Source organism: Leptosomus discolor, chromosome 1 (assembly GCF_034619465.1).
Source record: "Leptosomus discolor isolate bLepDis1 chromosome 1, bLepDis1.hap2, whole genome shotgun sequence".
Taxonomy (NCBI): Eukaryota; Metazoa; Chordata; class Aves; order Leptosomiformes; family Leptosomidae; genus Leptosomus; species Leptosomus discolor.
Window position 1 is genome coordinate 161112279 of NC_141391.1, and position 24039 is coordinate 161136317.

The 24039-nt window shown below is 54.0% G+C and overlaps 2 protein-coding genes across 4 annotated transcripts; both read right to left on the bottom strand.

The window, feature by feature from the left end:
• Nucleotides 1-661: 661 nt before the first annotated feature.
• Nucleotides 662-8363, bottom strand: FOXRED2 (FAD dependent oxidoreductase domain containing 2). Its single transcript, XM_009951225.2, has 8 exons — nt 7840-8363; nt 6023-6274; nt 5259-5528; nt 4372-4538; nt 3544-3709; nt 2781-3022; nt 1704-1874; nt 662-930 (listed from the first exon to the last, which is right to left on the bottom strand). The coding sequence occupies exons 1-8, from the start codon at nt 8361-8363 to the stop codon at nt 662-664; spliced, it is 2061 nt and encodes a 686-aa protein (XP_009949527.2).
• A 1159-nt stretch (nt 8364-9522) lies between these two features.
• On the bottom strand, nt 9523-17237 carry EIF3D (eukaryotic translation initiation factor 3 subunit D). Of its 3 annotated transcripts, none has more exons than XM_086468772.1 (15): nt 17197-17237; nt 16663-16796; nt 16301-16346; nt 15765-15901; nt 15563-15648; nt 15010-15082; nt 14758-14870; nt 14408-14540; nt 13646-13793; nt 13265-13395; nt 12722-12807; nt 12367-12496; nt 11739-11881; nt 10626-10906; nt 9523-9574 (listed from the first exon to the last, which is right to left on the bottom strand). In XM_086468772.1, the coding sequence occupies exons 2-15, from the start codon at nt 16783-16785 to the stop codon at nt 9561-9563; spliced, it is 1644 nt and encodes a 547-aa protein (XP_086324898.1). In that variant the 5' UTR covers nt 16786-16796; nt 17197-17237; the 3' UTR covers nt 9523-9560. The 3 variants fall into 3 exon arrangements, with proteins under 3 accessions (XP_086324898.1, XP_086324896.1, XP_086324897.1); XM_086468770.1 differs by having other exon boundaries at nt 14758-14873; XM_086468771.1 differs by lacking the exon at nt 17197-17237 and having other exon boundaries at nt 14758-14873; nt 16663-16827.
• Nucleotides 17238-24039: the final 6802 nt, after the last annotated feature.

The window sequence follows — 24039 nt, forward strand, 5'->3', positions numbered from 1 at the left end:
CTCAGCGTGAGTCTCTGTGTCCCAGGTATTCCAGGCAAGCTCCTCCTCCTTCGTGGAGGGAAAGGTCCCTTGTAGGGTTCTCCAGGAAATGACAAATTATCCAGCCTACACGGTAACAACAACCCCCCCCCCTCCACTCCAGCTACACAACTGCCCGAACTGAAATGCAGGAAAAATACCGGGGGGGTTTGCCTGGAGTGCTGCTTTGGGCTTCGGCGCACAAACGGCCGCGTACGGCATCCAAGGAGCAGAGAGCCTGCACCAGGCCGCCACAGGGTGCAAGCAGGTCGCCTCGGAAGAGGGACGTGACATTTTAAGTTACCCAGGAGTTCCTGCACTCTCTTCTCTGACCCCCCCCCAGGCGTCACTGCAGATGCCCGCCTGCGAGAGAAACACAACCACCATCTTCAGGCAACTCTGAACTCCGCAAGGACAAGGCGGGAGCCTCAGCGTCACTGGATTTTGGCCCCTCACTTATCCTTCGGAGCACGTCGGTCCTCTTTGTAACAGCAAGATCCGAGCAGGTCTTTGGCAGCTCACGACCAGGGGAAGGCGGGGGGGGATGGACAAGGTGCACGGGAAAGGGCAGAATCCTGCTGTGGATCCCTGTTGCAACATTGTCACGACAGCACCTCCGGGTTTCAGAGTGGAGCGAGAAAGGTTAAAGCTCATCCTTGGCATTAACAAGGTGCTGCAGCGGATGAACCGGCATCGCGTGATCTCTCAGCAGCAGCTGGTCCTGTGACCCTTTGTGGCTGTCAGGGGGTCCGTCGCCCGAAATGTCTGTGAGAGCGTAATCCTCCAGCAGGCCAGCTTCTACCGCATGGCGCCGGAGCCCCTCGCTGCCCAGCAGCCCTTGCATTCTCACGTACCCCTGCTGACAGAAGGGAGGCAGCTTCTGACGGGTGAAGGCAAACAGGAAACAGGACTCTGCGGGGGAAAGGATCAAAAACCGGACTCAGCAGACAAAAATTCCCATAAACTCTTGAGGACTCATTCAAAACAAAAACGCAGAGAGGATGAGGGAAGAGGACTGGAGTTTCCCACCCAGCACCCTGCCCCGGATGGCAGCAGAGTAAGCGACTGAATTCTGCAGAGCTCAGGAGATGCCGAGTGGGGTCTCCAGTCTGCACTCCGAGAGGAAAAGGGTCTGGATTTGAGCTTGCAGCCATCTTCTTCATACCACAGGATCACTTCCCTTTGCGTGCCACGTGGGCTTCCTGCAGGAGGTTCCCAGACTGGTCTTCAAGACCAGGAAGGGAGGCAGCAGAGGCTTTCTGGCTCTCACACCCCAGCCCTCCCTCTTCCCATGGGAAAGCAATCCCATCATCAGTACATGGAAAGAGATCTGGTACCCGATGGCACAAAGGAACGTTCAGATAATGGAGGAGGAAAGAAAGCTGCAGCTAGAAAATGTATTGAGCCCCATCTCATACACCTTTCCCTAAATCCAGGTGTGCCCAGGGCAGTCTCTGGTGGTCAGCAAGAGCAAAGGCTATTTGGGAACACACACACACAAAGCACCGTCACTTTTTCCCATCTGGGGAGTGCACCAAAGAGGCGTGACTGATGCTGAGGCCACCAGCTCACCACAGGGAGATCTCAAAAGAGATCTCAGAAGAGATTTGCAGAAGAGATCGCTCCTGTAGCTCGTCCCTTGCATCCCTCCTCCTCCTGCCACCTCGACCCTGTGCTCAGATTACCTGCAAAGAAACTGCGCAGATCGGTGCTGAGGCAGTTCTCCAAAAACCGCCTCAGCGGCAGGATGTGAGCATTCGGGGCCGTCCAGTCCGTCAGAAAGTCCTCCACAATGTGATGGATGGCATCTGGGCGGGGGAGAGGCCAATCTGGGGGCCGAAGCCTCATCTCACGCTCTGCCAAGAGAATATTAAAGAGGATCTCTCAGAATCAAAACAGCATTAAAAAGAGCTCGGGGAGTGGAAAGCAGCTACGACAGCTGTTTCGGCTTTTGTCCTGACCTTTTAATCCCTACCTTACTTTCATTTGCGATCCCCTCTGCTAGCTCTGTCCTCAGCAGCCCTGCCACCGCACAGCTGCCCCTCGTCCCTGCCCGCAGTGCTTCCTGTCCTTTCACTCCTGTTCCCCCTGGGCAGGGACTGCCAGACGGGCTGAACCGCGTCCAAGCTTTAATGCTGCTACCCATCACGCTGCCTTCCGTGCAAGGCAGGCCGGCCCCTGACCCCTAGGTTTCTAGAGACGAAGATTCAGCACGCTCAGTTCCCAAGGAAATCTGTTCTGAGCGTGTGGTTTGCTGGATGCAACCCTCGTCTTCAAACCCTTGCCTTTGGCTGCCTCTAGCACTGTGCGACCTCTCAGACCTGGGCCAGCCGCAGAGCGCAGCTTTCTTTTGGCAGTAACGCTGAGCGGCCCAGCTTCATCTGCCGGGACTCTGCAAAATACATGCAGGGTGCCAGCCAAAGGGAAGCAACGTTCCTTTTTTTTTTTTTTTTTTTTTTTTGGGAACGGGGACATTTCCAGCACGCCTCTTTGCTTCTGTTCTCAGATGTGAGGACTCTGGTACAACCCCCACACCGCACACCCCGTATCGGTCCGACCGATGGAAACTTCTCGCCAACTCCCAGCTTTTTTCTCAGCTCACACAGCGGCGGCGCGGGCCCTGGAGGATGCACATGAAGGAAGTGGAGAAGGATGTGCAATGCCTTCGGGTACGACCCCCCCAGCTTTGGCTCTGAAGTATCTTCATCCCTCTCCGTTGTGCTCGTATCCGATAACGAGCAGGCAGAGGCAGGAAAGCTTACCTGTTGGGAGGCGTTTGTAGTAGTAAATAACAGGGTGCAAAAAGTTGGACTGCCAGGCATGCTGCGCCTCTCCCACGGCTCGGTTGTAGTAGAAGACATCCTTGTCAGCCCCAGAGAAATTCCTCCCATACTCCATGATGACGACAAACAGCCCATTGGGAGCCTTTCTCCCCGTCTGCATTTCCAGCTCAGCCAGGATTCCGACCGGGTACTCTTCCAGGTATTCAAACGCTGTGGCGTTCCTGTGAATTGCAACCACAACCATCAGCCTTTTCCACCAGAGAAAAGCCAGCTGGGATCCAACACCCCCTCCGCTGGCCGAGGCTAAGGCCAAAGAGCCATTAGACAGTAATTATTTATGGTCATTATGGATGTTGGCTGGACTTGACGCAGAACTTATGAAGGCTGCAGATACTGTTACTTCATTATTTTCCTCGATTATGGGATTCCTCTCTCCATTAGCACTGCTCAAGGAAAGCTTTCCCCTGGGGACAGTAATGGGGTACTACACCTCTGAGCCTAGAGGGGAGGTCTGGCCCATTTCAGCCCTTTAAGAGAGAGAACTAACTGGTAGAACTGGGCATACTGGCACCAGTTGTGGCAGCGATACAGGGTTTTGAGGTGGCTGCCTACGTGACGGTAACGTTCTTAGGCAGCAACAGAGCAATTTCTGTGGTGGCACCACAATGGGAAGCAATGGTAAAGGAAAAAAAGGAATGAAACGATGGAATGCAGCGCTGGGAATAATTACTCACTCACTCACTCTCTCAGCAGTATGATGTCAGCCAGGACACTGAACATCTGGTAGAGGCCTGAGGCCTCGTTCACCCGCTTGATGATGGAATTGGTCAGCTGTGTAACAGGGTAGACTGTGGATGGCCAGGGGACACCATGGTGACGGTTTTCCAACAGGCGGTGGACTGCACGAGCTAAGACATCGAGAGGAACAAGGACAGCTTATTTAAAACTCCAAGCTGACGCTTTTGAGAAATCCGACTGCTCTGCTGCGGCACAGGCAGACACCGGCAGGACACAATAAATAAGCTTTACAGCTCATCCGCGCTCTGGATCTCCCACCCCAATCACCGGTAACCGCAGTGGAGATGCCCTCTGAAAGCTGATGTGATGCTAAGTGGTTGGTGAGGGGGCGGGGGGGGGGGTCCTCAGGGATATTTCATTACTTCTGAGTAGTCCTTTAATGATAAGGATGGGCACACACGCATAAAGATGAAAAATCTTGCTACTGCCCAAAGCCGCTGGGTTTTAACTCCAGAGCACAGACCTCTCACCCACAGCCTGTCACGAGGCAGAGCATCTGGCAGGCAGAAATCTATTGTGTTACATAAATAAGAGACAACGGGCAAGAGAGACACAAGACAAAACAAAGACAGACAACCAAAAACTTCAGATATGACCCCAAGTCACTTCTCCTCCACTTCAGACGACGCAGCTGCAGCTTGGCTGTGTTTTGTTGTTCTTACTGCCGGCACAAGACTAAGGGTGATCTCTGTCCAGCAGTGAGCTATGAATTGTTCCTTCGAAGGGAGGCACGATTCCCGCCTCTGCCCTTTCTGTACACCCCAATACTCACTTGTATACCGGAATCCATGGATGAAGCCCCCAGCAGATTTCCTGAAGTCAATGGAATGGCTAGCAGTGCCAAGAACAAAGAGCCCCTGAGTGCTTCTGGACTCGTAGCTGGGTTTGATCTGAGGATACTTCTTTTTATTCCCTTTCCCTGGCATCATTTGAAGGGATCTGATGTGCAAAAGAGAAGAGCAGGCTGTCAGGAAGGGCAGGGGTGGAAAAATGAAAAGGGTTTCTGTTAAGGCACACATTAGACTGCAGCCACTGCAAGACATGGCTTCACGCCCCCACTGCCTTCAGTGGGATTTATTGCTACAACAAGGATCTTCCAGAAGACAAGGGTGCTCATCTCAACGTAGCTCTGGCCAAGATCAAATTCCAGTCTGAGCCACTGACAGTGAATTTTGGAAGACAGTGAAATTAGCGGTATCGTTTTCAACTGCAGGGCGTACTAGGAGACAAACCAAGGTGAAGTGAAGGTTGCATCCTCAGGGAAAAAAAGCAGAGAAAACCTTTCTGTAGCAATCCATACCTGTACCGTCCTCATTCCAAAAAAACCCAAACCGCAAACCATTGCTAGCCTGCTCCATGTGATCTTGCAGGCCAGGATGTTAAGTTCTAAAGGCACGAGTATTTCTGTGTCACCCAGGTCCCAACGCTGCCATTTGCTCAGCCCCAGAGCCTGTCGGTCTGAGGGCAGTGACACACAGGTTCCCACTGGGACATGGCCGTAGCTGCAGGGTAAACAAACGACTGTGCAGCACCGGGTAGTTCAGAGCACGTGGAGGTCTGGGCAACGTTGCCAGGAGAGGACTTGCCCTTCCCTTTCTTCCCTCATCAGGCCCTTCACTCTAAATACCTGCTTCCCCGGAGATCCTGGTTCTCCCTCACCTGTTGTAGACAGAGAAGTCGAACTTCCAGCCCAGGCAGCGGATGACACGGTCGTAAGGTGCGCGGGTGGCAAAATTATCCAGTTCGTCCTGTGGGAGGGTGATGGAGTCGATGCCTGCACTGGTGTTCCTGTTCTCCAGGTAGAACCGGAGCGTGATGTGCAGCTTCCCTTTCTTGTCCTTGACGATAGCCAGATCTTCCAGGTCACCCTCTAGAAGCCCATCCAGAGATTTCAGCTGGTAGGTGTCCAGCAGGCCGTTGTTAATTGCTCTACAAAAGAGAATGTAAGAAGGGCTAAAAGAAGGGAGGAGAGGTGGGATCTGTGGTTCTGTCTCAGCTGCTGAAAATGGGACACCTTTACCAGGCATCCCACCCTCCCCTTCACTCCCAGAGCCTCAGGGCTCACAGGAACAGCACAGGTAACACAGCCTGGCTGCCCTGGCAGGACGTAGTCAACCTCTCAGCTCTCCTCTGTGGTCGCAAGCGAGGGAGCAACTTGGAAGCCAGCACTTTTTAGTGATACAGTTTCCAAGGGGACATTTTCCTATTTCAGACTTCAAAGAGCTCTCATCAGGCTCCTGTGTTCAAGCAACTGCAACCTGCTTTAAACCGAGGACCTAAAGACAGAAGGCCCCATGTTTCCTCTGCGACCCCCAGGAGCACAACACCTCCTGTGCCAGCCTGACTCGTCTCCTGGGCAAGAAGCGATTCCCCTTGTGTGTACTCCAGCCGCGTTAGAAAGAGCTCGAGGAGTGGTTTCTTACCTCAGATCCCCAACGTAGTGGGTGGCCCACGAGAGGCGCACGCGGGACCGGCTCACCATGTGGATGAAATTCGTGACGCCCAGTATGTTCTCCGCCGTCTCAAAGGCCGAATTCCCTCGGCCCAAGATCAACACGGTTTGGCCAGCAAAGTCTTCCGGATTGACGGACACAGTCTCGTAACCCTCAACGTATTCTGAGCCAGGGAAGTTTACCACGTTGGGGACCCACATCCCAGTGGCGACCAACAGAGCGCTGCAAAAACAGGGATAGCACCGGGGAACGCAGGAATTACGAGAATGGAGCTGTCGTTCCACCTCATCACTCCTTCCTCCTCCCGCTGGAGAAGATGGCTGTGATGTGACCCTGGATCAGCTGCACAGGTCATGGTTTCAAAAGAAACCTCTCCCAAGCTTCACCTAATGACTTGCTGCTCTCTTCCCTATCCTCAGGCCAACAAAGACGTCTAGGAACATCGTTATACAGAGCAAAAGTCGGTGTGGGTGCTGTGCATGTACATCTACCTCCGTTGCTCATGAGTGTGCAAGTACTACTCATTTGTACTCACTGATGATCTATATAATACTAAAGTTTTACGGGTTGATTATATGTTGTGTAAAATTTTGGTTTAAAATTTGTGTTGTCTTTTAGTACAGCAGAACAAAAATAATTTTTAAGAGGGATAGAAAATGATTTTGATATTTTAAAACGTAACTCCTAGTCATAAAAACACTTTAGCAACATCACTGATTGTTAACAATAAAATTAAACACAGCAATCTTTTTATATCTCTCCATAGGAACTTTTACTTGAATCTCAGGGAAATTTTTGTGATTCAGACAGAAACACCAGGCAGACAAGGCTAGTGGCACTACCTCCTGTCCCAGCCTTGCTCACACAGCTCCCAACAGCCACTCGCTTGCAGCGCGTGAGTGTCCGGGACTGCCTTCTGTCCCCTCTGAGCCTGCCAGCCAGCACACCTCCAAGCGACAGCCAGCACGACCTGCTGTCGTAGAGCTGAGGTTCTCAGGAGAGGTGAGAAATACACTCCGTATGTTCACACGAGTAACTTCTGGGTTTTCAGGAACGTAGCTCAATGGCAGTACAAGATACACACGTGTACGTACGACAAGGGGGAAGGGGAATTCAGGGACCAGCAGCCTCGAGGGTTATTTCTTACAGTCAGCTCCCTCTGCTGCAACAGCCCCGCTTTTCGCTATTTTCCCCCCTGCCAGCTCTGTGCTAGCCCAGGGCTTCAGTTGCCTGGGACACACTCCCGAGTACATGTGGGTTAATGGAAGCGAGGTGTTGCCGCACTGACTCACTCGAGTTTGTAACAAATACAGCAGCGGCTACAACAACTAGGTCTGAGGGTTTTTTTTTTTCCACAGAGAGCAATTACCTAGTGATAAACCAAAAATGATTTCAAGATCGGAACCTGCAGTGATATGGCAATCACAGCCAGCTTGTGTCTGCCCTGCCAGCCCCTCATCTGTCCAAGGCATAACACTGCTCACGAAAGGAAACACCTTCCCAGGAGCAGTTATTTCACCCACCCACCCCACTGATCCCTGCAAAATGTTTTTCCCCTGTCATGGGGGTTAAAGCTCTAAGAGGCTGGGAAATCTCTGTCCTTGGAGATATTCACGCCTCAACAGGGCAAGGCTCTGAGCAACCTGACGTTGCTGGCCCTGCATTGGGCAGGGGACTTGGACGAAATGACCTTTACTGGTTTCTTCCAACCTAATTTATTCTGTGATTTTGTGACTTCGAAGATGCCCACGGAGAGCGGCGTGGTTAGTCCCAGGTTCACCCGTTACCTGCACTTGTAGTTCTGTCTGTCCTGGTCAGTCAGGAGGAAGTAGTGGCCATGCCAGGCCTGCTCGTCCTTCTCCAGCGTCACGTGGACGATGGCCGTGTTGTACTGAACCCGCAGCTTCAGCAGGGAAGCAAAGTCCTCCAGGTAACGCACCATCGCGTCAGCGTCCGGGAAGAAGTCGCGGGAGTAGCGTCGGAAAAGCAGCTGGCGGTCGTGGCTGAGGAGTGAGTTCCAGTCGTGGCGGAGGTTGAACTCGCTGTTGGGTTTGCCCGTGTACCGCTTGTTGATGCTGATGAGCTTGCGGTGGCGAGGGTAGAGGGCGAAGAAGCTGCCGGGAGCGTGGCTCCGCTCGAAGACGACGTAGTCCCGGCCGGCTCGCTGGAGGAAATAGGCCGCCTGCAAGCCTGAGGGGCCGGCCCCGATGACGCAGTAGTCGTGGTAGAGGAAAGTGGCGCTGGTCGCTGCGCACAGGCTGCCGGCGCACAAGGCCAGCCCCAGGAGCGCCCCGCAGACCTCCGGGGCCATGGCGGGGCCGGGACAGCTGCCCCTGCGGGGAGAGGGCGAGGGGGGGGCGGGTGTCACTCAGGGGGTGAGTGACACCAGCAGGCAGAGACCACCCCACAGGAGACCCCCACAGCCTGCCTGGTCTCTGCCCAGACCCCGCTGCCACCATGATGCCACCCCCGCCCCTCAGGGCCCCAAGCTGAGGCGGGCGTGTTGGGGCGGGGCCCCACTCCCTGCCAGCCAACAGCAAGAGGGGGTCCCAGGTCTTCCACCCAATGGGCACACAGGGCCCCCTGCCCCAGCCAACAGCAGGGGCCAGGAGGTACGAAGGCGAGGCAGCACGTAACGGTCACAAGCCTCCACCGTGCCTCAGCACCCGAACAGCCAATAGGAAAAGGAGGCGCTAGCCCATCAGCCAATGGGAGATGGGGTGCCCCGCGCTGCCCTCGCTGCCCCGCCAATAGGGACGGGTCTCGGCCTCATGCGCCCAACCCCCCCCCCCCACCTTCGCCCCCGCCCAATAGCGTTCAGGGCGTTTCCGCCACTCGCGAGGCGCCGCACGTGCGGCGCGGCGCACCTGGCGCGCGGGGCCGCCGCCGCGAGCCGGCCGGACCCGTCCCGCCAACGGCCGCACCTGCACCATAGAGCTCGCGCCGCTCACCCTCCTCCCGCGCCGCGCCCGGCGGCCGCCGCACGCGCCAAAGCGGGAGGGGGGAGGGGGGTGGCGGAAGCGAGAAAGGGGGCAGCGCGGCCGCCCGCCCAGGGGTGAGCGCGGGGGAGGCGCGGGCGCGCGCGCGCGCGCGCGCCCCACGCCGAGCCACCACCCCGCGCCGCGTCACGTGACGCCGTCGCCGCCGCTGCTCCCGCTTCCCGCCGCCGGCACCACGGCGCCGCCGCGCGCCTACCACGTGTGCGGGAGAGCGGGCGGGGCGAATCCCTTAAAGGGGCAGGCGCGCAAGGGAATCCGCGACTTACCTGGCACCGGCTCCAGCGCCGCCCCGCCCCCCGCGTGTTTCCCCCCCCCCCCCTCCCTCCCCCTCGGCACACACCACACAGCGTCACCGGCCACAAGTAACTTTATTCCGCTTTACCCCCCCCGCCCCGTCACGCCTGACGCGCAAAGCAGCCGGGGGCCACGGTGAGGCGACCACCGGCCGCCCCGCAGGGAGAGGGAGGGGGCCCGGGCGCCGCGGCCCGCCCCGTTGGCTCACGGCGGGTTCAGCTCTCTTCCTCTGCAAGAGACCAGAAACAGCGATGAAGGGAAAGGAGAGCGCCCCAAGGCCCCCACCCAACCCTCCCTGCCGCAGAAATGCCACGGAGAAATCAAGCCTGTCCCCTCACCCCTGCAACCCCCCCCCCCCAGCCACCACACACACACACACGTCATACGGCATTACACAATCCTCGCTCCTGAGCAAATTACACAGCGACCTAAAATTTCCTTAATGAAAGCCAGAGCAGCCAGGCTCAGTTTAACAGCCTAAAAACAAAACCCCCAAAGCTGGAAGGTATTTTTCGTATCGTGGAAGCAAGAGCTCTAGGTCCCGTGGATCCCCCACGGCCGACAGAGCACACGTCGGGGTTTCAGGTAGCGAAGCGAGGGCAGCAGCTGTCCGATGCGGCACCCCCAACTCTCCCAAACTGACCAACTAGCCCTTGCTCAACTTCAACAGTCGCTTCTCCGTGAGCACTACCGCCCTTGGGCCAGGTGACCGCACATTTTAAATGTGTCATCTTACAGTCACTCCTGTTTCTAAACCCACAGTTAAAAAAAAATATCCCAGTACCAACAGGAATCCGCACCCACCCACTCCCTCAAACCCTGGGGCCGCGGAAGGAAGGGCTCCTCGGCAGGCTTCGTTTTCCCAGTCAGTGCTCTGGGAAAACGTTCAGGGGCTTTGAGCAACCTGGTCTAGTGGGAGGTGTCCCTGCCCATGGCAGGGGGGTTGGAACTAGATGGTCTTTGAGGTCCCTTCCAACCCAAACCATTCCATGGTTCTATGATACAATTCTTTCCCCCACCAACATCAGTCCTCACTCAGAGGGGCACAACGTCTGCATTTCCAATGCTCAGTTTTTTGCTTCCAGCTGAGTCCTCCTGCTGTCGCTTGCACCTTTTCCACCACCGAGTCCCATCCTTGGGACCACACGTTCTCCGGCCTCGTTCCTCTCCTGTCACTGCACTAGTCAGATCCTACTCTGGTCTTTACTGTAGGTCACCCCTCTTCATTCAGATCAGTAGGTCACTTAAAAGCATTTATCACCACCAAGTATGCTACGAACCTTCCTCTTCCTCTTCTTCCTCCTCGTCCTCCTCATCTTCATCAGAGCTGAAGGTGCCATCAGGCAAGCTGTAGATTCGGATCACCTGCTTGTTAGGGTCCTTGAGGATGAGGTATTTCCCCTCATCCAGCTTCATGCAGATGTCGATGACGCATCGCAGGATGCCCCAGGCGTTCTCTATGCTCAGGTTGATCTGGCTGGCAAACTCATTTGGCTTGAACTGCTGCGTGCCCAGGATCACGTGGCGGGCAGAGTCCTTCACGTGGTAACGGGATACGTACCTGGGGGGGGGCGCAGAGAAGAAACCAGAGGGGTATCAGCAGACTAATCCCAGACAGAAGAATGACACCGAGAAAAGCAGCGTGATCATCTTTAGTTTTGTTTTCTGGGCTGGAAAATCCTAATACTCCAACACTGAAAGCTAAGAGGATCTCCTGGCTACAAGCTGTCAATCAGTAATGTACCTGGAATCCTTCCACCCCCCCAAATCAGATGGGGTACAAAAGATACAGCAGAATTAGTCCCACAGATAAAAACTAAGCAGTAACAGGATTAGCTGGGAGTTTGGAATTGAACAGATGCAAATGCATCAGTCCCATATCCAGGGACGGAACCCGGGACTGCAGAACCACCAGAACCACGTCTGCAAATGCCTCTCGTTTGCTATCCCCAGCACAGACTCAACTGATTTTAAGCCAATAGTTCAAATAAGGGCTGTGGCGGTACCTCCCCTCCACCTAATTTCTCAGTAAGAGGGCACTGAGGATCTCAGTCAAACCCTGGACAGGTTGAACAGTCACCACGTTTATTTCCCTTGCTGCCAATCTCGGCAAACAGGCTGAGAGCTGCCTAAGCCACCTGTCCGTCACGCGTGTGAGGTCTCACACGGTCAGTCACAGTGCAGGGGGGATGATGGGCACATCAGCTGGATGCTGAGGGGAAACAGCTCACACCAAGGCTGCTGCGCTCACCCCAAGCTTTCCCCTCTTGGCCGCTCAAAACATGGGGCGATTTTACGACTACTCATTGTGCAAACGGTTCACTTTGACACATACCGGGTTAAATCACGGAACACGCACCTGAAAGACGTTTGGTGTGAACACCCCGTCTTACCCGAGTTTAAGATACTCCGATCCAGCCAACAGCGCGCAACACGTCCAGCGGGCCAATTTGTAGCTGTTGTTTTTCAGCTCTGTGGCAATCACAGCTCCTCTCTGAGAGTCAAGCTTCTGGCGCCAGTCTACTCCATTGCAATACTGAGAGGAGGATTAAAACCAGGGTCAATCTAACAAGCCGCCACAGGCGACTCTTCAGCCATCTTGACATCACGTAGGGAAGTTCCCTCTGTCTATGTCACGATACCGCACGAGGGAACGCGAATGGCGACCGACAGGGAAAGCCTTTGCACCGCAAGGGGAGAAACGCGAACAGCAGGGACGGGCCGACGTTTGTGGCGCTGGTTAGGAAGGGAAGTTTGTGAGGGAAGAGTTCAGGAGGGAAGCACGGGAACGGACTGGCTGTTGTGCCAAACACCTGGGGACAAAGGGGTTCAAACCAGCTGCCTCGCGTCTAGGGCAGAATCCCGTCAGCACTGCTGGCCCACCAAAGTTACACTGCTTTGGTGGAACGTAACCACCCGGGGGGCATCGCCAGAGCTTTGTCTCATCTTGCCTGCTGTACCTGGCACGTCAGGCAGCAGTGAAGCAGTTAGTGCTAGCTTTGGGACCTCATTCTTCCTCACCCTGGAATCCCACTCGTTCAGTGTTTTGATGTTGATGAACGACACTTCTCCGTTAGCTCCTGTCATCACTCCATCATGTTCACAGCGGACAATGAGATCTATATCATCTCCCAGCTTCCACCTTCGGTATCTGCCAACAAACAATTCAAATGGTTATTTCTGACCCTTGTTTTCTTCCAGATCCATGACAGCACTCGGCAAAACCCTTTCCCCCTCTATCTGTTCACTGTGAGGATGTCCAGGAATCCCTCCCATGGATTCTACCAGTAAAACTTCTAACTTGTTTTGCCCCTGTAACATGCCAACATCCTGCCCCCTTGCCAAGCCTGGGCATCAGACAGGGAGATCAACATACCTGTACGCAACAGAGGCTACTTCGTTTTTATCCATGTCATCCTCCACAAAGGGGTTTGGGTTGGGAAACTTGTACTTCTCCTTTCCCTGCAGAAGAAAACAGAAGGGCACATTAGGAGAAAAAAAAAAATCTGAGGGAGCTCTCCCCTACTGGATAAATATTCTCTGTTAGCAACAGTAGCTAATTCCCCTTATATAGAAAAATGCTAAAATACTAAGACAGCTCATGAGAAGCCTCATCCTCACATTAGTCACTCCGCTGTAACCAGTACTTCTACTGGCACTTCGGCTTCACCAAGTGTACTCAGAAGCCTGCCTGCTTCACCAATGGGAGTGGCATTTCTTTGAGGAATCAAGGTGAAAAAACCTTTCTACAACAAAATCACACTGCTCACCAGAAGTAATCCCCCTTTTCAAGCTGCAAGAACATCACTGTAACATAATTCTGACAATTAAAAGTGCTGCACTAAAGCAGCCTTAATGAAGGCTCTTCCTGAGACTCTCTGAAACACAGACCCTACCACCCGGCACTGCCCAACCTTACCATCCTCAGACACTGCTGCGAGAAGTTATGATTGATGTAGGTAGCTTCCATGGCAAGGTTGCGTGGAGAATTAAAGGAGTTGCCTTCTTCCTGCGGTGGTTCATTGGCTGTTTCACTCACCGTCAGGAGATCTGGGAAGAAAACCAGACACAAGAGGTTACACTCACGGGAGAAACGACGTCAGCTTCAGTGAGTCTCCAGCCCCACACTGCAGCAGATCAGTCCTGAAGTTACCCCCACAGCTAGCAAGTGTCCTGCAGTAATCAGGTTGTTCCAGAGGTCTCAGTCTGGACACTGAGACAGACTAAACTCAAAAAAGCATAAAGAAAATTAGACCCTTTACCTACTCTAACAGAAATTTCTTTCAGGACTTTTCCTCACCAAAATCTGAATTGTCCCTCTTGTCAAAGAAAAGCTTGGATCCAACTCTCTGGACAATGATGTCCCAGGAATAGACGGAGCGAGTGCAGCTCATCAGTGTGGCCAGGATGGCATCTGTGGCAAACACATTCCCTTGGGTCTTGGCCAGCTACGGACAGAGGAGGAGAAAACAGTGTTTCAGCAACAGGAACAGACACCCCTTCCCTTCCCCAGCCGGGACGAGAAGCGTTAGCAAACCACATAGCTAATTTCTTCTACCGCGCTGGGGGAGCCAGGCTGGTAGGTTGCCAGACAAAGCGCGAGGTACTACCCAGCAACCCAGGCCCACCCTCACCCAAACAAGGAAAAACTAAGAAAGCTATTACAAAATATTAATTCTGTGGGGAAAAGGCATGGCTCCTTATTGCTCATCAGGTCACAGAAAGAACTCTCCGACCCTTCCTCATCTCCAAAAGCAGAAACCCCAAGAGCCAGGTCTCTGACGTGGAAGTTTCTTTCCTAACACAGCTCAAGTACTGCTCCCCTTGCCTTTCCAGAATTACAGCTTTTCCTTGGCCAGCACTCCTCGTTTTGCATTAATCTAGCTCTGCCTTGGACCTAAGGAAAATAACGATGCCAGCTAATGCTTCTTTTCCTTAGCGAGCTGGGGGATCTGGAATTTTTCTGTCCTTCTCTTAACTTCGGTCTGAGGGCGACAGCTGGTCTCTAAAACAGCACCCACCAAGAAACACACTACTGGGTTTTATAAACCAGTAAACGTACCTTTCGGATTACTGGGTCATCAGTAGTAGTGACGGTATGGAAGATGCGCTTAATGCTCCTCAGTAGCTTCTCGTTCCTCGTTGTAATGCGGTCGAAGGCTTTGTCATAGTACTCTAGGGCTCCGCAGCACTCTCTGCAGAGGGAAAGGGACCATCCTGATACACACCTGCAGCTAACACCACCCACAAACCACATGGGACTGAGGGGCCTGCTGGATGTTCCATCACCTCCCCTTGCTTTGGGTACCTCAATGAAATCCCTGGGACCAGGCCAGGAGACCCCTGTCCCTCCTGCTTTCCAAAAATCCAGTCCGTTCAAGAAGCAAGGGCACAGCCGCTTTAGGAACTCACATGTCCTGCGGCTCCGACACCTCCAGGTAGCGCATCTTCATCAGCCGAGGAAAATCCATCTCTTCTTTCACCTCCCAATCACTGCGGACTTCAACAGAGGAGTCACGAGGCTTCTGCTGCGCGGCCAGAGGTGGGGCAGACGGAGAGAGAAACGGAGACAGAGCACATCAGGATTTGCGCGAGAGCGGCTGCCCCGTGAGCGCAGCCAGAGAAACCAAGCCATCGCAGCGGGCACAAAGCTTGCGAGTTTACCTGGGATTTCTGGTCCCACTTCTGCCTCACTCCAAACTGCTTCTGAAACTTCTTTTGTAGGCGCAAACGATCTCTAAAATGATAAACGTGAGAAAAGCCGTGAGGAGAAGCTCTTGATTCTTACGCGCCACAGCCATTCCTACGCTTCCAAGCTACCACCAGAGGAGCAATGCTTTTAGGCACCGAGCCACTGCAACATGTGCTGAGCTGTCTGTTGATCAAGATGCCCGAAACACTAAAAGCTCCGTGCTTTATTCTGAGCAACCCTTTAAATATTTTCATCTCCAGACTGCAACACCGTTTTCAGCATGGGTATGCTCGGCTTTAAAACGTCATGTTTGCTTTCTAAACATGACCCAAAAATCCTTCTAAATTCTTCGACAGCGGTTCGAAACCCAGGCTCATAACCACCGGGGGCATCAGTGATTTGAAATATCCCAAAATTCTTTGCTGTTAGCCCTAGTGGGTTCTGTTACAGTAACTTCATAAATTTATCAACGGTACGTTCACACACTCCAACCCAAGTACGGTACGCTCGTATCTGAGGCCTCACCTCTCCTTCTGCTTGGCGCTCTTTGGCAGCGTCTGCATGCTGAACTGCAGCATGTTCCGACGGTCCTTGTCTCTCCGAAGGTTCCTCTGCAGAAACAAAGAAAAGGAGAAAAAAAAAAAAAAATTTAAAAAAATACATCAGTCGCAAAACACCTGCGTGCCGCTGAAGCTCTCCTCTGAGCCTGCTTCTGAAAACACATTACCTGTGCAAACCGCATGCGGTTCCTCTGGTACGCCGTTTTCTGCGTTCGGGCTGTATCCACCAGCTGGAAGCTGGTCTCATCCTCCTCATGGAAATATGCATACTGACTCCCGCCACCAAACTGCGACGAGTATTTGTCTGGAAATAAAACAAAGCAGCTGGATACTAAGATTCTATGAAAAAAAAAAAAAAAAAGGTGACATTTTGCCCTTTTCTCGCCCAAATTCCCTCTAACTGCCTTCACCCAAGTCCAATACATAAACTGGGACTCCTGTCTTACAGCAGAGTGTTTCCTCCCCCTCCACACCTCCCTGAGAAGCCCCAGAAGTCCCATACAAAAATCAGAAGAAAGCCTTAAGGACAGCGAGAGCCCCACAGAGCTCTCCTAAGGGTGAGGCACACTTCCTAATTTAAGAAGCCTCTCTTGCTGAGGTGCACAGGTAACCACCAGGGCGGGTGTGAGACATGAAAGCAGGAATGACGCTTGAAGAAAACTCTGTAGGAAATAAACCACGGAAGCCACCAGACAGCACGTACTTGTGTATCTTTTATCCTGATACGTGGCTCCCGTCCAATCAGCCACCTAAGGACAAGCATAACCAGTCAAAATAAGTATTAACGTGACATTTCTCGCCCCCCATGTCTGACTTGACACATGCACGACCTCAAGCAGCCGAAGCAAACACTGCTGTACGCTTCAGAACCAACCGTTTCAACTCCCACCTCCGCCTGCCAGCCCTGCTGCCCGAGGTGCTAGGGTGCACGGCAAAGGGTGCCAGCAGAGCACCCACAGCAGTCACGAGGCGACAACCGGTGGCAGCGCGCAGAGGGGGGGATGCCAGGAGGCACATGGGGCTCGTTCAGCAGCAGCCCAAGGCACCGCGGCAGGAAGGAGGTACCTTTCCCAGGCGGTCTCCTTTGCTGAAGGGCTGGTAGGGCATGTCCCTGAACTGCTCGGGGACGGCGCACGGACCCCAGCCGGAGGGGTTGTCCTGGATCACGGGTGTCACAAACTTCGCCATTTTTTAAACGTCTAGAGGGGAGAAAAAGCAAAAAAACCCCACCAAAACCCCAAACAACCTCAAACCCTCAGCTGAGCCCCGCCGCACGCCGTGACGCCCGTGGGACACCGGGGACCGCGGCCTTGCCCCGGCCCAGGCCAGGGCGCGGTGCCACCGTGAGGGGAGGGAGGGGAGGCCACCTCCACCGGCCCGGCCCGCACCGAGCGGAGCGGCCGGGACGAGACAGGCCGGGCCAGGGAGCCCCGGTCGCCGCTGCCACTGTGTGTGTGTGTGCAGGGGGAGGGGCGGCGAGGCGGCCCCCACCGGAACCGGTGGCAGCGCCGGGGCGGGGCCGGGGGGTCCCGATGCCCGTGGGCGGGTGCCCGTAGGGCAGGAGGCCGGTCCCGGGGCGGCCCCAGCGCCCCCCCTCACCTGCGCGACACCGTCACGGCCCCGATGGCAGCGGATGCGGCGGCGGCGGGGAGTGAAAAGGCCGCGCGCGGCCCCGGCCCGCCTCTTCCGCGTCAGCCCGCGCGACGGCAGCACCGCTGTCGTAAAACTAAACAACCCCCCCCCCAACCGTAAAGGAGCAGAGCGCGGCTGCCGTAAAGCGCCCCCCCCCCCCCGACGGCGCAGTGCGTCACAGCCATAGAGCTGCGGGAGGGCCGGGCTAGAAAGGGCGCGGCGGACGCGAGCGCCCCCTGTGGCGAGTGCCGCCGGGCGCCGCGCGGGGCCGCCGGGCCCGGGCGATGGCGGCGGGTGGCGGCGGCCGTGGCTCCGTCCTCAGGCCACGGCAGCCGCGGTTCCCTTCCGTGTCCGGCTTCGTGGCCGAGGGCGTCGGAGCCGCCCGTCCCTGCAGCTGGGGGGCGGCGCAGGGGCCCGCGCCCGCCGTGGAGCTGCGCCCCGTGTGCCCGGGTCGGGTGGGTCTGTCCCCGGCTGTGTTGTGCCTTCTGTCACGGCGGTGTCACTTACCGAGATTTCCCTCCCTCCTAATTACCGCTTAATGACAAAAATGCGTAGGAGTGGGAAGAGAGTGATGTTAATGACGGTAGATTCGCCCTATTGATTAAAAAGCTTGGGTTTGGCTTTTAGGTAGGAGAAGACGGGGGTGACACATGACAAAACGGTTCGGTTTGTACCCGACTGTCACACAGAGGAAGAAAACATAGTTTTCTACTTTCGTGGCGCAGCACGGCAGCTCAAACAAACAACGCTGAGCTGTCGGAAACGTCTCCTCCAGCGGTAATAGTGATCAAACTTCCTAGAAACGTGGAACTTCTCTTACCAGAAGTATCTAGGCCTACAGCGGGCAGATGTCTGTTGGGGATGGTTTTGGTGTAGTTGACTCGCCTGATGGCAGCAGGGTGGCATAGTTTGTCTAACAGATTTCCTCCTCCTGACTGTCCTCTTCTCTCATGAAGATAATTTGGGCTTCACGACCACACAAAAGACTGCCCGATCACAAGAATGTGTTTTTTTTTTTTCTTTGGAAGAACATGAATTCTAATTAAATTTAAATTTGAATTAAAATCATGTATTGGAAGAATACTGATCCTCAGCTTAGGCAAGTGAATATTTCAACTAGTAGCGTGCGGTCCCCATCTGATTGTGCTAGGTTGCTCTACAGACATGAGATGGAGTTACTGTAAAGTCTGGTAGGAAAATTCCTGTTTTGACAGGTAAAAATGGAGACAGAGATTTATAACTTTGATAGAGAACAAACTTACAGGTCTCTGGGCCCCTCACCACAAGAAGGACATTGAGGTGCTGGAGTGTGTTCAGAGAAGGGCAACGAAGCTGGTGAAGGGTCTGGAGAACAGGTCTGGCGAGGAGCGGCTGAGGGAACGGGGGTTGTTCAGTCTGGAGAAGAGGAGGCTGAGGGGAGACCTTATCGCTCTCTACAACTGCCTGAAAGGAGGTTGTAGCGAGGTGGGGGTCGGTCTCGTTTCCCAAGTAACAAGTGATAGGACGCGAGGAAATGGCCTCAAGTTCCGTCAGGGGAGGTTTAGATTGGACATTAGGAAAAATTTCTTTAGTGAAAGAGTGGTCAAGCACTGAAACAGGCTGCCCAGGGAAGTGGTGGAGTCACCGTCCCTGGAGGTGTTCAAAAAACGTGTAGATGTGGCACTTTGGGACATGGTTTAGTGGGCATGGAGGTGTTGGGTCAACGGTTGAACTGGATGATCTTAGAGGTCTATTCCAACCTATGATTCTATGAATTTTATCGATAAAGCCATGTGTCAGAAGAGGAAACATGATTTAATGCTTTGCCTCTTAATGTTCACACACACAGAGCGTCTTGAAATAAAAACGTATTCCAAACTATGCAATGGTTTTGCAGAAAAGCGAGTGCTTTTCCAGCTGTAGTTGTATGATTATTTAACGGACTCTGTGTTTTAGAGGTTGTTACAAAGCACTTGACTTTGAGAGGTAAAGATGTGCGAAGAATGGAATTGCAGTTGCCCTTGCTGTGTTCACAATATGGTCTTCAAGGTTTTGCATTGTCCCTAGTAGTTTTCCTTGACCTGCTGGAGGGGAGACCCAGGGCTGAAAATTAGGATTCAGCCCTATGGCCTCTCTAGGAGACCACGAACCAGTGATTTAATACAGCATGTGCCTCAGATCCCTGTCTCTGTAAGAGGGATAGTGTTTCTTCTCAGGGAGTGAGGGCAATAAATCATTCAATCTCAGATGTTCACGTGCCAGAGGGACTGAAATTTTTGCTACCCCTAAAAAGAGCAGGGATCTGGTTTACAGATCTCTTCAGCTCACTGGATAAAAACTAACTCTTTAGAGAATTTTACTGGATATATTTTACCTAAGAAGAGTCTAGCTCAATATTTTCCAGGCAGAGAGATGTGCATTTTCTTCTTTATTTGCCACTTGTAATTCCTTCTCGAGAAACAACCAAAGCCGCAGCAGTCTTTGCTTTGCCAAGACACCCTGCCATTAATCAGAAGTGGGATTGTTAAAGCACTTTTCTCCGCTAGCGAAAAAATCCACTTACAGAAATACAGTTTATAAAATACAATTTGTAACTGTCTGACCTAAACAGCCTTTTTTGAGATAAACGTTATTAGTGCTGGAACTGCCTCGCTGGTTGCTGGTGGTGGCTCAGTGCGATCCCAGCTCCAGGTAACCCCCCCCAGCGGCCATCCTTCGCCCTCCAGAGCCGGGGGCAATGGGCTGAGCAGGCTCAGAGGGACTGTCTGCTTAGGAGATGGCAATAAAAAGAGCAAGAAGTTCTGAAGAGAAAACTGGACTAAGGCATGAATGAAGAGAAGCAATGACAAATAGCCTGATAAACCAAAATTCCTTCCTTCCCACGGCATCCTCTTCACTCCCGAGCCTGCGTGAGGTGCTTACAAGAGGATGTAACGCCGCTGGTGTCTCCCAGAGGTGACAGAACATCTGCAGTTTGGGCTTGGCCCATCAAACTACCTTTTCTGGGGACAGAGTTGGGTATGGGTGCAGGCTGGAGGAGAGAGCGTGTGTAGGGAGTGGCCCGTGTGGGATAAATGCTACTCTGGACACGGACGTAACCTTCCATTTTTTTTTTTATCAAGGGGAAGAAAGATTCTGAGGAAAAAATCCAGTCTTGAAGCGGGTGAGATTTGCTGCCACATTTAGGTCAGGTTTACTAGAAGAGGGGAGGGAGCGGGTCTGTCTCGCTTTCCGCTTCGTGCCAGGCACTGCAGCTCCTGTCTCCTGTGCCGTGCTGCGGCCGGGACCCCGCGGCTGCATGCGCCTCCCGTCCTGTCTCGTCCCCTGCACACCGCTGCCGCAAACGGTTCACTGCTCGGCCTCTAGCTTTCGTTAAAGGCACGTGAGATACGTCGTTTCCCGGAAAAGCACTCAAAAATACACTTGCGTGCAATCATTTGATCCATAATTTCAGTTCATCAGTTAATTAACCACTTAATCAGTTAATAAGGCTAATCTTTCTCCCCTGGAAGATGCTCATGAGAACAGCCAGGATAAATTGCTCCCATCTGGTTTTCTGTTCTTGTCTCCCACTTCTCTCTGTTCTGGTGTTAGCAGATCCATAAAAGAGGGGCACGTTCCAGCACCGTGGCTGTCCCAGTCCTAAACCTTCACCGCCGTCAGCCTCCACCGCGGTTTGGGGCTTGTTGGAGAGCTGGCGCTCTGTGAGCTGGCTCTGCGTTGAGCAGCGGCCTCCTCCTGCTGAGCGAGGACAGCACGCGGCTCAGGCAGTGTTACCAGAGGTTTGCCACGTTTAAACGAAGCAGAGCAAGTCCAAGTGCCCAACCCTTTAGGGGCCTTTCCTAGAAAACAGATCATCGCTGCCTTGACTGAAGATGCCTCGGAAAGCCTTAAGGCAGGGGTTGCTTTCCAGCTCGTGTGACTGTACTTCAACTCAAAGGGGCAGCTGAGGCTTGGAAGACTAATGTTCACATTAAAACACTATTTCCCAGTAGTTCCTTTTCTCATTTTTATAACAAATGCATCAAAAATGGCCAGTTGGGTTCTTTTTCCTCACTGGACAACAAACACACCGTATGCCTGTGCCACGTGCTTGGTCTCCACTGCCCCACGCTTCTTGACAAACCCAGAAACCAAGGGAAATAGTCTTCAGCCTTAACGCCTTCCCCCTGCGGACAGGCCTGGTGTTTGCACACCTCCAGGTCAGACTCTTCTTCCGAAGTCATTGTTGCTGTCTTAAAAGCAGCACTTTATCTGCTGGCTCCTGGGCTCTCGTTGCAACCAACCCTGTCCGTATATGAACTGGCTCCTGCCACAGGCTGGTGTTCACAGGCTGGGAAGCCCTCCGTCCTTCCCTGGCCTTCCTCTTTGCATCCCGTCTTTCCCGCTGCACTTTTATCTGCCCTCTCAGGCTGCTGTTCTCCCAGGGCAGGTGCTTCGCTGCGATGCGTGGCCTCCTTCCCAGCGCATTCATCCCTCTCTGGGGTGTACCCTGGAGGCTGTGCTATAAACCTGCCCTCCCCGCGTGGCAGTTGCTTGCCAGCTTTTTCGGGGAAATGCTTGATCGGATTTTTCAGGAACCCTGGAAAAACAGCCGTAAAGCAACTTTACTGTGCACGTGCTGTGAATCTGATTTTTAATCTGCTGCCTGTGCGATCTAGCGGGGCTGGGAGCAGGTGGCACCTGGCAGATTTGCTGCGTGTGTTCAGACCGGCCGTGTCCGAACAATAAGGCCCACGCAGGGAATGTGCTGAGTTTATTATTCTTGGTAGCAGGTAGTGCTTTCACTGTGAGGCTTTCTGCCTCTTCTTCCTCCTGCCATACTGAGCTTTCCCCGCAGCTGCTGGGCCAGACCGTCTCGCCCTCAAGGACAGACAGAATCCTGGCAAGGGCAGGCTTCCCCTTCTTAAACCATGTTGCTTCTGAAGGCTGGGCTCAGCGCTTGGCCTTGCATTGTCTGCTCCTTCCATGCTACCAGGAAAAGCCACAGATTTATGACACACCCAAAAATTGTCTTTCTCTGAATTAGTCCTTTGACCATCGGGGACTGGGCCACATGTGTCGTTGAAGAGGCAGCATGTGTCACGCTCCGTCCTTGTCCTTGGCTGCTGAACACTGCCCTCTCCAGAGCTGCAGAAGGAGCCTGGGTTCAGCTGTCTCCCCGCACACTGTCAGCAAGATTGCCTCCTTTGATCTGCACTCAGCGCTGGAGTTCATCCCAGCAGCCAACAGGCTAATTCCACAAGTTTATTCTACAAAGCTCAATTAGAGCAGCTGGCGCCGGCAGCGTCCTTGCTGGCTTCAAGCCTGCAGAAGGAAAGGAAGGCTGGTGCAATGGCTGGGGTATGAGCTTGGGAGTCTACAGGCTGAGCTGCAAATCCCCGCTCTGCTGCTGTCCTCCAGGCCACCCATTGGGAGCTTGGCACCTCTGTGCTGCGCAGGGAGGGACAACATTTCCCTGCCTCACCGGAGGAGAAATACATTAGAGATGGAAGCTGTCGTGGTGATGGGGAACCGTGTCAACAGAGGCAGAAGCAGGTCACAGCTGCTGTGTCTGGGAAATGCTACGTAGATCCAGCTGGACCAACAGCGGGGAAGAGGATGAGGCCCCGGGTGATGGAGGGTGCGAGGCACGCCGTGCCTTCTCAGCACTGAGTTAGCCATTTGCTTTTCAGCTGCGGGAGCCCTGCTCCATGCCCTGCGGTTCTCCAGTGCCTGAGTTATATTCGGCACCGCCCTGGAGGGAATCCTGATGTGTGTGAGCAGAACTGCGGGCAACACGGGCTTTCTTTACAAGGGCCCTTGGCCAGCACAGACGTGCTTAGTTATTTCCTTCAACATCATCGGTGTTATGGTAACCTCTGTGAAAAATCAGAACCTTCTGGGGCTAAACATGCTCTGCAAATGCTCCTGCCTGGCTGGTCCCTCCTCTGGAAAGCTTACTGTTTGTGTCAGCCAGACAAAGAGGGCTAAGCAGGACATCAGGAGGCAGGGAGCAGAGTCGAACCCCAATTGCAGAAGACCCAATTATCAAGGCAGTAAGGAGTTGAATGCAGATGCTACCCATGTATAACGTGCTGTTCCCCTCCCAGGGACTTTCAGAAAAGTCCCCGCAAAAGACAACAGCAGCAAGAGACACACAGGAGCTCAGTGAGCCTGCAGCCGCCTTTCCCTTCTCTGCCCCTCGGTAAGTCAGAGAAGGAGCTGGCCGACACGCTTGGCTGGGGACAAATGTGCCTCTCGGGGTACAGGGAGTGCAGAGCCTCGGGGCTATTTCTTCCTCTCCTCTTGAGCAGATTTCAGCGCCATCTGCTCTCTTCTGTCTTTGGAGGAGTCAGCCGGGTGCTTTTGTCCCTTCTGGCAAAGCCGTGCTGTGTCCCCCATCGGGCGTCAGGCACCCCGAGGCAGCCGGGAAGGATGCGCACTCTCAGCCTTGCTCCAGAAAGCTCCCACTGCAGCAGCCCAAGGTCTTTCTCTCCTCTTTCCCGTCCGCAGTCTGTCCCTCTGGATGAGGCACTTCCCAAGGTCACAGCTGACTCCCAAGGTCGGGTCCAGGCTTTGCTGTGGCCTCTGCAGGAAGGGATGGGAAAGGGCTGGGGCTGGGGAGGGACCTTCCCTGCACTGCTCGCTCACCGAAAGGGCCCACGAGCAGCACCAAGCCCTCCGGGGAGAGCAGCAGGGGCAGGAGGAGACATGGGGCAGCCATGGGGCTCCCTGACCTGGGAACTGCTCCGTGGGATTGCTCTTTCCTCTGCACGCATGAAGTATCTTCCCGCTAAACCCTCCTGGACCATCCCTGGCCCGGCACCAGCCGTAGATCACAGGAGCTGC

Excerpts from the sequence above, each read along its gene's own strand:
- FOXRED2 (XM_009951225.2), bottom strand. The coding sequence starts at position 8,363 with ATGGCCCCGGAGGTCTGCGGGGCGCTCCTGGGGCTGGCCTTGTGCGCC. Across the intron at positions 4,539-5,258 it reads GACTTCTCTGTCTACAACAG|ATCCCTTCAAATGATGCCAG; the intron begins GTGAGGGAGAAC and ends TTTGCACATCAG. Across the intron at positions 931-1,703 it reads TCTGCGCAGTTTCTTTGCAG|AGTCCTGTTTCCTGTTTGCC; the intron begins GTAATCTGAGCA and ends TTTCCCCCGCAG.
- EIF3D (XM_086468770.1), bottom strand. The coding sequence starts at position 16,785 with ATGGCGAAGTTTGTGACACCCGTGATCCAGGACAACCCCTCCGGCTGG. Across the intron at positions 15,083-15,562 it reads AGCGCCAAGCAGAAGGAGAG|AGATCGTTTGCGCCTACAAA; the intron begins GTGAGGCCTCAG and ends TTATCATTTTAG. Across the intron at positions 12,497-12,721 it reads GTAGCCTCTGTTGCGTACAG|ATACCGAAGGTGGAAGCTGG; the intron begins GTATGTTGATCT and ends GTTTGTTGGCAG.